General features: G+C 39.6%; 1 protein-coding gene across 1 annotated transcript in view; it reads left to right on the forward strand.

Moving 5' to 3' along the window:
- The window catches only part of NIT2 (nitrilase family member 2), a 38,788-nt gene extending 25,503 nt beyond the window's left edge, over positions 1-13,285 (forward strand). The window contains exons 5-10 of the mRNA XM_056559294.1: positions 173-266; positions 530-604; positions 6,560-6,638; positions 7,524-7,622; positions 8,748-8,803; positions 12,782-13,285. Coding sequence (XP_056415269.1) covers positions 173-266; positions 530-604; positions 6,560-6,638; positions 7,524-7,622; positions 8,748-8,803; positions 12,782-12,867 — 489 coding nt within the window. The 3' untranslated portion in view covers positions 12,868-13,285. The remainder of the gene's footprint in view (positions 1-172; positions 267-529; positions 605-6,559; positions 6,639-7,523; positions 7,623-8,747; positions 8,804-12,781) is intronic.
- The last annotated feature ends 300 nt before the right edge of the window (positions 13,286-13,585 follow it).

The following is a 13,585-nucleotide window of genomic DNA, read 5'->3' on the forward strand; positions in this document are numbered from 1 at the left end:
CCTAGTGGCAGCTGCAGGCATCAAGAACTATGTATGTCTCAAGTTTCATTGTGCGGGGAAATAATTCAGAGTGCAAAAAAACATACCTGAAATAGTTTTTAATTTGTACATAGTTAGACAATAAAATATCCAACCTTAGTCTGTCTTTCTCCCTTTGTGTTTTATTTCACAGATCCACTTGTTTGATATTGATGTACCAGGGAAAATTCGTTTTCAAGAGTCTGAAACGCTGAGTCCTGGAGATAGCTTCTCTGTGTTTGATACACGTATGTTATATGCTGAATTGTGTGAACACAATAGAATATAATAGAATAGAATAAAGCTATGTAGAACACAACATTCCCTTACCCCTATTATCCAGGTGTGGACCATTATGTACCCAAAGAACAATGCTTGCACCTTGTTAATGCTCACGCATCTGTAGACAGCTGTTGATTTTAATGGAAGCTGTACAAAAGGCAGTGTGTGTTAATATACAGTTTGACTTTGCAACTAATGAACTAACATTAATCCTCAATATTCTTAACAGCCTTTTGCAAAATTGGAGTAGGCATCTGCTATGACATCAGATTTGCAGAACTTGCCCAGATATATACCAAGAAAGGTGAGAAGTCATTGTATTTTCCTTTTTTATTTTAAAAATAATTTCAGCTTTGCAGTAACAATTTTATGCACGATTTATCCTTTTTTGTAATATTAGCAGATCTGATATGTCACGTACTATAACAAAGGTTCGAGGGGTTTTCTGAGGACATCTGAGGACACTGTCCATATGGTATTACAGGGTGTAACATCATAGAGGTGGCTCCTCTATCCATGTGCCAAAAGAGAGATCCCATCCATGCATGTAATACTCCATTGTCTCTTCAGCAGGAATATTTTCTAGATCAAGTGAGAAAGCAGATGTGCAACAACCAGCAGATCAGCTTCATTTAGGTCGTCTTTGTAAAAATTCGATGTCTAGTTCACCCCATGTCGCCCCTGCAGAAAATATCTATATCTGCAGGAAATGATCACTTTACTATAAAAACACAGGTGATGGGGGTTTATCAGGGTTACTCATTTACTAGATATTTTTTTCATCTCCATTCAGCATTCCAGGTAGCCAGCCCTGCAGGTTGGTAGAGTCATAATATACATCAGTATAGGAGTCTATTAAGTTAAATCAATGTTATTTGCAAAATCCTGTTTCTGCCTGTTAAGTAAGCCAGTTGTAATAATATTGTGCAAAGAGCAATAATGTGAAAGGGGTACTCCGCCCCTAGACATCCTTTCCCCCTATCCAAAGGATAGGGGATAAGATGTCTGATTGTGGGGGTCCCGCCGCTGGGAACCCCCGCGAACTTGGCTGCGACACCCCAAACATCCGGTGCATGGAGCAAACTTCGCTCCATGCCGGATGACTGGCGATGTGTGGCGTAAGCTTGTGACCTCACGGCCATGCCCCCTCAATAAAAGTCTATGGGAGCGGGCGTGACGGCCGTCACGCCCCCTCCCATAGACTTGCATTGAGGGTGTGTGGCTGTGACATCACTAATCGGCGTGGCCGTGAAGTCATGAGCCTCCGGCGCTGCACCCGATGCTCTAAACGAACGCTGGGTGCAGCAGGGGGATAGAGGATAAGATGTCTAGTGGCGGAGTACACCTTTAAGTACAGCTGAATGGGGACACAGTAGCTTAGTAAATAATTATTGGTCTCCGTATAATGATTTTTCGATATACTGTCTGCATTAAAGGATACCTTCGGGATTTAACAACTTATCCCCTATCCCCAGTGGTCAGACCCCCCGCGATCGAAAACTTATCCCCTATCCTTAGGATAGGGGATAAATTGTTACATTCCGGAGATATCCTTTAATTCTTCATTATTTGGGGGGGGGGGCGCAACAGTGTAAGGGTGTGTATGTAGTGTTTTACTCTTTATTTTGTGTAGTGTAATGTCGTGTTTTTAGGGTATATTCACATGGGTGGGGGTTTACATTGCAACCAAGTAGGCGCCTTAAAATATAACTTTTAATTTAATTATACTAAAATTCACACCAAATAATAAAGACTAAGGTGTGTGTATCAAAGGTGAACCTATCACCAAAATAGGAATCAACTGAAAGGGGAATAGAGATGCAACTCCCCGGTTATCGCATGACAGTTATAAGTTACTGTACACCAGATAATACAGACAAAAGACCCCTTTTATAGCAAAGTATCCAACGCGTTTCTATTCATAAAGAACTTCGTCAGGGGTAAATCAAGATACAGATGTAAAAATAGCGAAGTACAACAATAGATGTAGGTGTCAGAACCAATCAGAAAAATGCAGCAATAGTAATATTGTAAATTTAGAGTAGATTAGCAGCTATGCGGTACAAATTGCATATATAAATCCCTGGCAGGAATGATAACCTGCTTGTGGGTAATACCATTTAACAGGGAAACGGCACTGGACCCCTATCCTCAGCATCTCAGAACCATGTCCTACCTGAAAAAAACAACACAAATAGATGCACTCAATAAGTATAAAAGATGAGATGCTTACCAGATCCTAGATAAACTTATAGGGAAAACTTTACTCACATATATGGACATTTATCAACAGGTTTAGTCAGGTTTTCTTTACTATAATTGTCGCAAAATTGTCGCAACTGCGACTACGCGTTTTTTCGTGCAACATTTTGACTGGAAAGCGAGAAAAGCAAGTTTTCCAAAAATTAACTACGTAGTAATAATTTTAAAATGGACTACGGGTAGTCTAGTATTTATTAACTGCGACAGTCGCAACAGGGTTAAAAATTTACTAAATTTACAAACATGGAGCAGAAAAAACTACTACCAAAGTAAAAAAAGGAAAAATTGCTTACGTGAAAGAAAATCATCAACAGGCTGAAACCAGTTGATAAATAAGCCACACATAAGCAAGGAAAAAGTAAGGAAAAAATTACTAACAAAAAAAATACATAAGCAAACATTGATAAATGTCCCTCATAGTGCTGTATGAGGGGTGATATAATGCTGCCTAAAAACAAAAAAAAACATGCGGGATAGTTATGTAAGGTCACGAATGACCGACACTACACAGACCGCTAAGATTAAACTATGTTCAGCAGTACTTACTAGGTAAGTGCCGAGATGAGCTCTGCAATGACGGAGCGCCTGTACGATGCCGGGGAGCGCACGCCAAATGACCGTGCCGGCGGCTGTTAAATAGAGCAGCGCTTCCGGGTTACATCACGTGAGCAGCTCCCACGTGACGCCCTAAGTCGCCCTAGGCCCAGGCAACGGAGCCAAGCGGCTCCAAAGTAAGCCAGTGTGTGATGACTAAGGCTGTCTATCATTAGCAATACAGAAAGGAAAACTGGTTTACTGGCAGGAACGTATCAGGGATAATAGAGGCACTGCGGAGGGGAGGACAGGGGGACATAGTGATACAAAATGAAACCATGTTAGGATAATAAAAGGTATTAAATGATAAATAACTAAAGGGAATGTAAATAATAAAATGTAGGGATTTACATCTAGTTTCCCACTGGGAGTGTGAGCTGCGGCAGAAAATTTGCTGCAGCTCAAACTTGAAACTCGTCCTGCCCTGCGATTCACCAGTCAGTCCTGACCAGCCAATCGCAGGGGATAGGAGGAGGTGGCACCCCTGCCATCTCGCTGCTATCCTTTAGGATGATCAGAGCTGTCACTCTGACACTCTAACAGCTCCGATCATCCCTATTTTCTGGGCGATCGGGTCACCAGAGACCGATCAGCGCAGAAAAGCTGTGATTTGCCGGTCAGAATTGATATCCTGGGATGGTTGCTGATAAATATCAGCAGTCAAAAAATATGACTCAATATACAAAACTTAATATACTCCCAATATTAGAGAAAATTAATAGTAAAATATGTATATGGAATAAACTCCCTTTGAATATGGCTGATCGCTTAGCCCTTAGTAAAATTATGTTGCTACTAATGTTATTACATTTCTTGAGAGCAGCGCCAATTTGGATTAAGATTAAGTATTTCAAAGATGTAGAAAGAAAAATAAATGATCTCCTATGGGGACGCAAACGTGTGAGGATTAAACAGAATTTTATTAATGCGGCAGTTAAATTGGGAGGAAATGGGGATACCCAATTTTCAGTTCTATTACGTAGCAGCGCAGATTAATATACTATGTACAGAGGGGGGGGGGTTATGACTAATATATTTGTTAGTTCCTTCTAGAAGAAAAATATCTGTGTGTGGGAAGTATTAGAGGGTGTGGGTCAGTGTGATGTAAAGCTAGGAAAGACTCCATTCCTTAAAATGATTAATAACATTTGGAAATTCACAAAAAGATTTCTTGAGGTATCAGGTAGTTTAAACTTCACGAGGATATGGGGCAATGTTTACTTCCCAGAAATATATAAAATAAGGGAATATGGGATTTCTAGAGTGGAACAGTTAGTGTTTAATAAAGAACTCTTATCATGGGATTGTCTTAGAAGTCAAAATGTTAGACGGCGGATGTAAATATACATATATACAGATTAAAAATGTGTTTAATGCAGAAAAAGATAATCCCAGATGGAAAACTGGATATCACAAATTTTGTGACCTTGTAGTAAATACACAAATAAGTTTTAAGATTAGATTAGGAAAAAATTATAATACACTGATTACACGTATGGCAAATAATAATACACAAAAAATTAAGGTGAAATGGAAAAAGAAATGGGGGGGGGGGTTGAAGAAGGAAGATTGGTGGGAGATATTTAGAAATATAGATAAATCATCTATTAGCGCTAATCACAAAATATCCCAAATTAAACTGATACACAGACTATTATATCCCTGATGGGCTGTTTAAAATGGGGAGAAGAACCCACTCAAACTGCCCCCGATGTAAGATTGAGAGAGCAGATCTTATACACATGATATGGGGATGCAAAGAAGTTCAAACATTGTGGGAAAAGGGTTCTAAGAAAATAGAGGAGAATTTAGGAGTTAAAATAAATTACAACTTTGCCACTGCTGTTAGTAATCAAGCTATTGGGCTTGCTAAAGATCATGATTCTGAGGAAATGGTTTGCCCCAAAATCTCCACATGTTAAAGAATGGCATAATCTAGTAGAAAAAATTAAAAACTATTATCAAGGGAAAAAACGAAGCCTTATTAATAATAAAGAGTGGGAGAATTGGAAGTAATAAAAACTTATAGCTTATTAAAAAGATGGGCAACAGGCTGGTGGGGTGTGGGGAAGGAAGGGGGAGGGGAGGTTGGGGAGGCAAGGATGATAAAGATAATTATTAATTTATGTAATATTGTATGAATGTTTATACATATATATATATATATATATATATATATGTTGTTCTGTTAAAAATAAAATTGTGCAATTTTCCATTAATCAAATAATGAGGAGGAAGAAAGAGAAGTGACAGATTACGGGCAGGGTCACCACCGGGAGCTCGCTCTTTAGTCCCTCTGTGACTGCCTTTGGAAATGCGCTGCAGTTCCGCCCCGTGTGACCCCGCCCTAAAGGGGTTTTCCAGTTTTTTTTAAGTTTGTGTTCAGACAGGTGAAGAAAAAAAATACCTGCTTTCCTCCTTTCCCCAACACTGATCCTCAGGGCACCGTCCAGGATCTTGCTTGGAGAAAGCCATTGTCTGCTATGCCAGTCAGCAGCTGAGGTTTTTCCCCCCCCCCCCCCATCTGGCAAAACATAATTTTAGCTGCAAAAACTTTTTAAAGGGTACTCCTGTGGAAAATTTTATTTTAAATCAACTGGTGCCAGAAAGTTAAACAGATTTGTAAATTACTTCTATTTAAAAATCTTAATCCTTCCAGTACTTATCAGCTGCTGTATAATATAGAGAAAGTTGTGTAGTTCTTTTCTGTCTGACCACAGTGCTCTCCGCTGACACCTCTGTCCATGTCAGGAACCGTCCAGAGCAGGAGAGGTTTGCTATGGGGATTTGCTCCTGCTCTGGATAGTTCCTGACATGGACAGAGGTGTCACCAGAGAGCACTGTGGTCAAACAAAAAATTACAAAGAAAATAACTTCCTGTGGAGCATACAGCAGCTGATAAGTGCTGGTGGCATTAAGATTTTTAAATAAAAGTAATTTACAAATCTGTTTAACTTTCTGGCACCAGTTGATAAATAGTTTTCCACCGGAGTACCCCTTTGATCTGCCACTTATCTACATCAGACAGTTTCTACTAGTTAGAATGGTCCCTAGACAAGAAGATGATTATTAAGTAACACCTTGCTAGAACACCTAGTAAACCGCTGTAATCTGGCAGTAAGTGTTCACTTAGCGCCACCATTGAGAAACCTAAGCATTACATAGTGTTTGTTATGGTTTATTATCAATGGAATATCAGTGTAATGCAGGACAGGATAGGTCCTCCAAGGCCCAGAAACACTCTTTATAGCTACTTTCCCCTCTCTGCAAGAGTTGAAAATCCTGAACAGAGGACCCCTCTATTAATTCAGAATGACATAATATTGTAAAAAAAAAAAAAAAAAAAAAAACAGGCTTTCTAAAGCGGATGACCCCTTTAACAATTGTTAACGATTTACTGCAGGCTGTCAGTTGTTGGTGTACCCAGGGGCATTTAACATGACAACTGGTCCAGCACATTGGGAATTACTACAAAGAGCTCGGTAGGTATGAAAGACGTAAACATCAACGTAACATCACTGCTGTAAGTGTATCATTTTATAAGGGTATAATAAGAGTATCATTTTCTTTAGCAGACAAATGTAAATACAGTTTGTGTATGTATTACTGTTTAATTGACAGGACCATAAAGCCCCTTGTATATTAAAGGGTACCTCTCATCAAATAAACTTTTGATATATTTTAGATTAATGAATGTTGAATAACTTTCCAATATCATGTTAATGAAAAATATGCTTCTTTCTATTGTATTTTTCCCGATCAGTCCTGTCAGCAAGCATTTCTGACTCATACTGGAGTCCTAAACACTCAGAGCTGCTATCCTGCTTTGCTCACAGCCAAACAGGCTGTGAACAAAGCAGGCTGGCAGCTCTGAGTGTTCTTCTTTGTGAACAAAGCAGACTGGCAGCTCGTAGTGTTTAGGACTCCAGCACGAGTCTGAAATGCTTGCTGCCAGGACTGGTAGGGAGGCCCCTAGTGGTCATTTCTTCAAAGTGGAAAATTAAATAGAAAGAAGCATATTTTTTAATAACATGCAATTGTGAAGTTATTCTGCATACATTAATCTATAATATATCAAAAGTTTTTTTGATGAGAGGTACCCTTTAAACAGGTGAAGTTTTGGTCCCTGTCACAACTCTTTTGCACAGTTTGTCTGGCCTCACTAGTGTGCGCAGAGTAAATGTGTTGGATTCTCCATCGAGTGTATTTGGGCATAAAACGACCCTCATTTTACAGTACTTACAGTGACAAGATGGTGTTTTATTTTTCTATAAATGAACTGACAGGATCCTGAAATGTTGGGTTTATCTTGCTATGTTTAATAGTGGTTGTTTACATTGTCTAAATTCATAGTTTTATCTTTCCAGGGCTTTAGATAATCAGGTCTATGTAGCCACGGCCTCACCTGCTCGAGATGATAAAGCCTCGTATGTAGCCTGGGGACACAGCACTGTGGTCAGCCCATGGTAAGCACCGCTTTGTGTCTGATATTGTAAATACCTCATATGTTTTTGTTTAAAGGGGTACTCCAGTGGAAAAAATAATTTTTCTAATCAACTGGTAACAGAAAGTTAAACTGATTTTTAAATTACTTCTGTATAAAAATCTTAATCCTTTATCAGCTGCTGTATGCTCCAGAGGAAGTTGTGTAGTTCTTTTCTGTCTGACCACAGAGCTCTCTGCTGCCACCCCTGTTCGTTTTAATAACTGTCCAGAGCAGGATAGGTTTGCTATGGGGATTTGTTTCTGTTCTGCACAATTCCTGACATGGACAGAGGTGTCAGCAGAGAGCACTGTGGTCAGACAGAAAAGAACAACTCAACTTCCTCCAGAGCATACAACAGATGAAAAGTACTGGAAGGATTAAGATTTTTAAATAGAAGTAATTTACAAATCTGTATAACTTTTTGGCACCAGTTGATGAAAGGGGTACTTCTACCAGATTATAGGTGATTGCTGGGGCTTCCAGTCGGACAACCGGTGGTCAGCCTATCATGTTGGGAGTTTTCTAACCAAAAGGGATTCCTCAATGCAGGCACATTTTTAATACTAATTTTTAATAATCTAATGATAATTTGTCTACTGTATGACATGCCTTTTAGATAACCCATCAGTCTCTAGTTTACAGGGATAGTCCAGTTTGTCATACGGATGACGGCAGTGTCATCTTTCCACATGAGTTACACGTAATCCACTGAAGAGCCGCAGTACAAGACGCCAACTGAAACCAATCTGTGCTCATCCCATGTATTGATTGCAGTGAGCGTTCTGCAATTTACTATTGGTAACAGCCATGATGGACACAACTGTCTACATGGTTAATAGATAGAGGCCCTAAGGCTGTGTTCACACATTGTCCTTTTCGATGCGTTTCCCACAGTTTATTCACAGTGTTATTTTAGCACTATTTTGGGGTAGATTTTTAAAAAAATTTCAGGAAAAAAGTATAAAGAATCCTGAAAAATCGCACCCTGTGAATACAGCCTAGTAAAGTATCCATTATCTTAGATTGCTTTAACAGGACATATGGTAATAGAACAGCAGCTTGGGATGTTATTGTGGAGTCTTATACTTACTATTTGTTTTTGCAGGGGAGAAATCATTGCAAAGGCTGGAGCAGACGAGACCATCATTTCTGCAGAGATCGGTAAACACAGTGCTCCTTCCCTATTAGGCTAAGTTTCTACTTGTTTTTTTTGTGGCCCAAAAAAACGCCAGGAAAAACGCCACAGCGTGTGGCCTTTTTTTCCGGTGTTTTTTGTCTTTTAGTGGAAATTGCATTTTTGGCCTCTTTTTGAAGTTTTTAAAAATTTGTTGGGTACCAAAAAAATGCTAAAATAAATAAAAAGATGCAGTAGTGATGGAAAAAAATTTATTTAACGAAATTTATATTTTTAGCGAAATTTTTATACATTTTTATATAGTATAAGTTAATAAAATAAATATATAGTTCATAAAGTTTGTGCGTGTGTTCCACTTTTTTCTCTCAATTTTTAAAATTTTTTAGGTAGTACTACTACTCCCAGCATGGAACAGACTGTTCCATGATGGGAGTGGTAGTACCTGTACTAATAGACAGATCGCCCCGGGTGTCACTCCTGACACCGGCTGTGATCCTCTTGTATAATTATTTTTATTTTTTTTCAACTGTAATTTTTATTAAAGATTTTCACAAAAGAAAACAGGAGTCCGCTAAGACTTAGGCAAATCAGAGCCTCTTGTATAATTTATAGATGCGGCCGGCCGCTCTTCTATGGTCCCCTGCACTGCCGTATATATATATATACACATATTCATATTTCCCGCAGAGAGCTGTGATTGGCTGGAACCATCTGGCCAATCACAGCCCTGCGGGAAATATGAATATGTGTATATATACGTCAGTGCAGGGGACCATAGAAGAGCGGCCGCATCTATACATTATACAGGAGGATTGCAACAGACCTGGGGAGATCTGTCAATTAGTACAGGTTCTACTACTCCCATCATGGAACAGTCTGTTCCATGCTGGGAGTAGTAGTACTACCTAAAAAAAAAATCAAAATAGAGAGAAAAAAGTGGAACACACGCACATACTTTATGAACTATATATTTATTTTATTAACTTATACTATATAAAAATGTATAAAAATTTCGCTAAAAATATAAATTTCGTTAAATAGTGAACTACCTAAAAAAAAATGTAAAATAAAGAAAAAATTTTTGGTCCCTGTCCGCACACATAAATTGATCCCTGTTTTAAAAATGTATAAAAATTTGGTTATAAAAAAGATAAATTTTGTTAGATACAATTTTTTCCATCACTACTGTATCTTTTTTATTTTTAATAGTACCCTACGAAATTTTATTAAAAAAGGTATCTCCATAATTTTTTTTGGATCGCTAATGTCCAAAAAAGAATAAAAACCGCCTGCAAAAATGCCAAAGTTATAACCCACATGTTGTTTTTTTACTCCCACGATTACTTAGCAAAACCGCCAAGGAGCTGAAAAAAAAAACACCAAAAAGAGTGGAAAAACACCAAAAGGATTAACCCCTTAAGGACGCAGGATTTTTCCGTTTTTTGCATTTTCATATTTTCCTCATCACCTTCTAAAAGTCATAACGCTTTCAATTTTGCACATAAAATTCCATATGAGGGCTTATTTTTTGCACCACCAATTCTACTTTGCAGTGACATTAGTCATTTTACCAAAAAATCCACAACAAAATTGAAGAAAAAATTTAATTTTGTAACTTTTGGGGGCTTCCGTTTCTACGCAGTGCATATTTCGGTAAAAATTACACCTTATCATTATTCTGTAGGTCCATATGATTAAAATGATACCCTATTTATATAGGTTGGATATTGTCGTACTTCGGAAAAAAATTCTCATCTTCTAACCCCTATAACTTTTTTATTTTTCCACATACGGGCCAGTATGAGGGCTAATTTTTTGCTGAAGTTTTTATCGGTACCATTTTTGTATTTAGCGGACTTTTTGATCACTTTTTATTCATATTTTCATGATATAAAAAGTGACCAAAAATACGCCATGTTGGAATTTGGAATTTTTTTGCCCATACGCCATTGACCGTGCAATTTAATTAACGATATATTTTTATAGTTCGGACATTTCCGCACGTGGTGATACCACATATGTTTCTTTTTCTTTTTACAGTTTTGTTTTTATTTATTTTTTTGCAGTGTTATAGCTCCCATAGGGAGCTATAACACTGCACACTGATCTTTTACCCTGATCCCTGCAAAGCCATAGCTTTGCATGGATCAGCGAGATAGGGGCTCGATTGCTCAAGCCTGTAGCTCAGGCTTGGAGCAATCCATCGCCGATCAGATCCGATGGAGCAAGGTAAGGGGGTCTCCGCTCGCGTCCTAGCTGATCGGGACATCGCGATTTTATCGCGATGTCCCGATCAGCCCGACTGAGCTGCCGGGAAGCGTTTACTTTCATTTTTAGACGCGGCTTTCAACTTTGATCGCCGCGTCTGAAGGGTTAGTAGTGCACGGCACAACGATCGGTGCCGCACCCTATTAGCCCAGGGTCCCGGCTATCATTAGCACCCGGGAACGACCAGGCTTAAACACCAGGACCGGGCATAGGGAATATGCCCTTCGTCCTGAAGGAGTTAAAAAACGCCAAACTGAAAAACGCTAAGTGAAAAAAGAATTTAGCGATTTTTCATTGATTTACAGCTAACATCTGGCTGCAGCGGTTTTTTTTTCAATGAAAAAATGCTATGGGGGCCGTTCTGGCGTTTTTTTTTGGGGGGGGGGGGGGAAACGGTCAAACGGTCAAAAACAGACTCCATGAGGGTGGTATGAGGGCCCAAAGTCCACAGGTGGGGCTGTTGTCATCAGTGAGTTTAGGCCTGAGCCTCGCGGCTACGGCTGATATCTGCTAAATTGTGAGTGTGTCAATCCCTAAACACTCTGCAAGATCACCGGACCTTATCTATCCCCTAAATCCGGACGGATCTTCGCAATATTCCCTAATTCAGAGACTTTTATGAGAAGTCAAGGTCCGCAACAACTGTCAGTCATTGCACTAGATAGAGACTGTATTCCTGAGACGGTTACTGTTCATTGGATGTACCGCAAGCATTTAAGTAAAGTTATCCAAGTTCAAGTACCTTGTGGACCTTCAGTCATTTTATGCATGCACCTATCGTTACTGGGAAGGGCGGCGATAGGCCGGAGAATTACCTCAGCATACTAGCCCTCAGCCTGGCATCACAAACTATAGGGTTAACCTTAACCCCTCATCTACCGAAACACCCCAACTACCATACACCCCCCAAGGGCTACCACACTTATCTCATATGGGACTCCTGGCAGCAAAGAGCCCCCCTCAGATCTTAGTTCCTAGATACCACTCACCACTCTGGGTCAATCTGATATTGGGAAATGGAAGGATTTTCTTGTGTGCTGATGTCATTAATTTGCCATATGTGTACTTGTTATGCTAATTGCCGAGTGTCGCTCCAATAAGCTTGTTTATGCCCATGTGACTATATGAACTTTGTGTCATCCACCTTGTTTGGTTTACTTTATGTTAGTTAATACCTGTCCCTCGACTTTATAGCAGGATGGTTTTGTGTCATGTCCATGTTATCGCACTTTAATATTTGTGTCGTTCATAGTATGTTTCTAACAATATATACTTGTACTATCACTATGTCTCTGTATTGATTTATACAATTATATGGAATATGTTTGTACTCTTGAAAATCTTTGATAAGATTGGTTGAAACTTATTTTATAAATCCATATAAAGTGATGTAAGTGTGTTATAAACTAGACAGCAAACTTGTGTATTGTAGATAAGATGTGGTATGGTAGGTGCCCTGTGCAGCGGGCAAGATTGTAAATGATCGGTGCACAGTTTGGTCTGACGCAAATAATGATTCACATCCCCACTTTATGGCATGCTGCGATAGGAAGGATGTGTGACACCCTGTGGGGGGCGGTGCTTAGCTTTCAAGTTAAGACATATTGGAAGAGTGGTTCCTGATGGCAATAAAATAAGAGCTTCACTTCTGCATAGATACTGTACAGTAGATGATGTTACTAGATACATATAATTCTGACATCCTATTACATAAACCTGTTTTTGTGTTTTTTTAGATTTGAAGTACCTGGCAGAGATCCGACAGCAGATACCTATTCACACACAGCGCCGCCATGATCTCTACAGTGTAGAGGAGAAGTGAACTGTGTGTCCGTCTTAACACATTTCCCTGATGGAAGTTCACGCCGTGATACAGAGAGTTATAGAGAACATAAAATCAAATTTTTTCTGATTAAAAAGCAGATTTGTCTGTTACTTGTGGAAATTAGGGGCACATTCACATAGTGATATTTTTCCTGATGCGGGTTTTATCATTTTTTTTTTTTCAAAAAGGCTCATGTACAGGAGAATGTACTGGTATCCGTGTAATGGACATCCTGACTATGCTGCCCATGTTATCCTATGGAGTTATGCACACTGCTGTATTTTATATAGTGGTACCGTATTTTTTGCCCTATAGGACGCACCGGCGTATAAGACGCACCCTATTTTTAGGTGCAAAATCTAAAAAATTAAAGATTTTGAACCCAATAGTGGTCTTCAATCTGCGGACCTCCAGATGTTGCAAAACTACAACTCCCAGCATGCCCGGACAGTCGTTGGCTGTCCGGGCATGCTGGGAGTTGTAGTTTTGCAACATCTGGAGGTCCGCAGATTGAAGACCACTGCATAGGAGGTAATACTCGCATGTCCACCGCCGCTCCGGACCCGTCACCGCTGCCCTGGATGTCGCTCCATCGCTGTCGCCGTGTCCCCGTCGCTCTGCTGCCGGCCTGCTGCTGAACGTCTCTGCTGCCGGCCGGGTATCCTCGTTCTCCGTCATCACGTTGTTACGCGCGACGACGTGATGACGAGGAAGG

The sequence above is a fragment of the Hyla sarda genome, chromosome 2, assembly GCF_029499605.1.
Source record: "Hyla sarda isolate aHylSar1 chromosome 2, aHylSar1.hap1, whole genome shotgun sequence".
Taxonomy (NCBI): Eukaryota; Metazoa; Chordata; class Amphibia; order Anura; family Hylidae; genus Hyla; species Hyla sarda.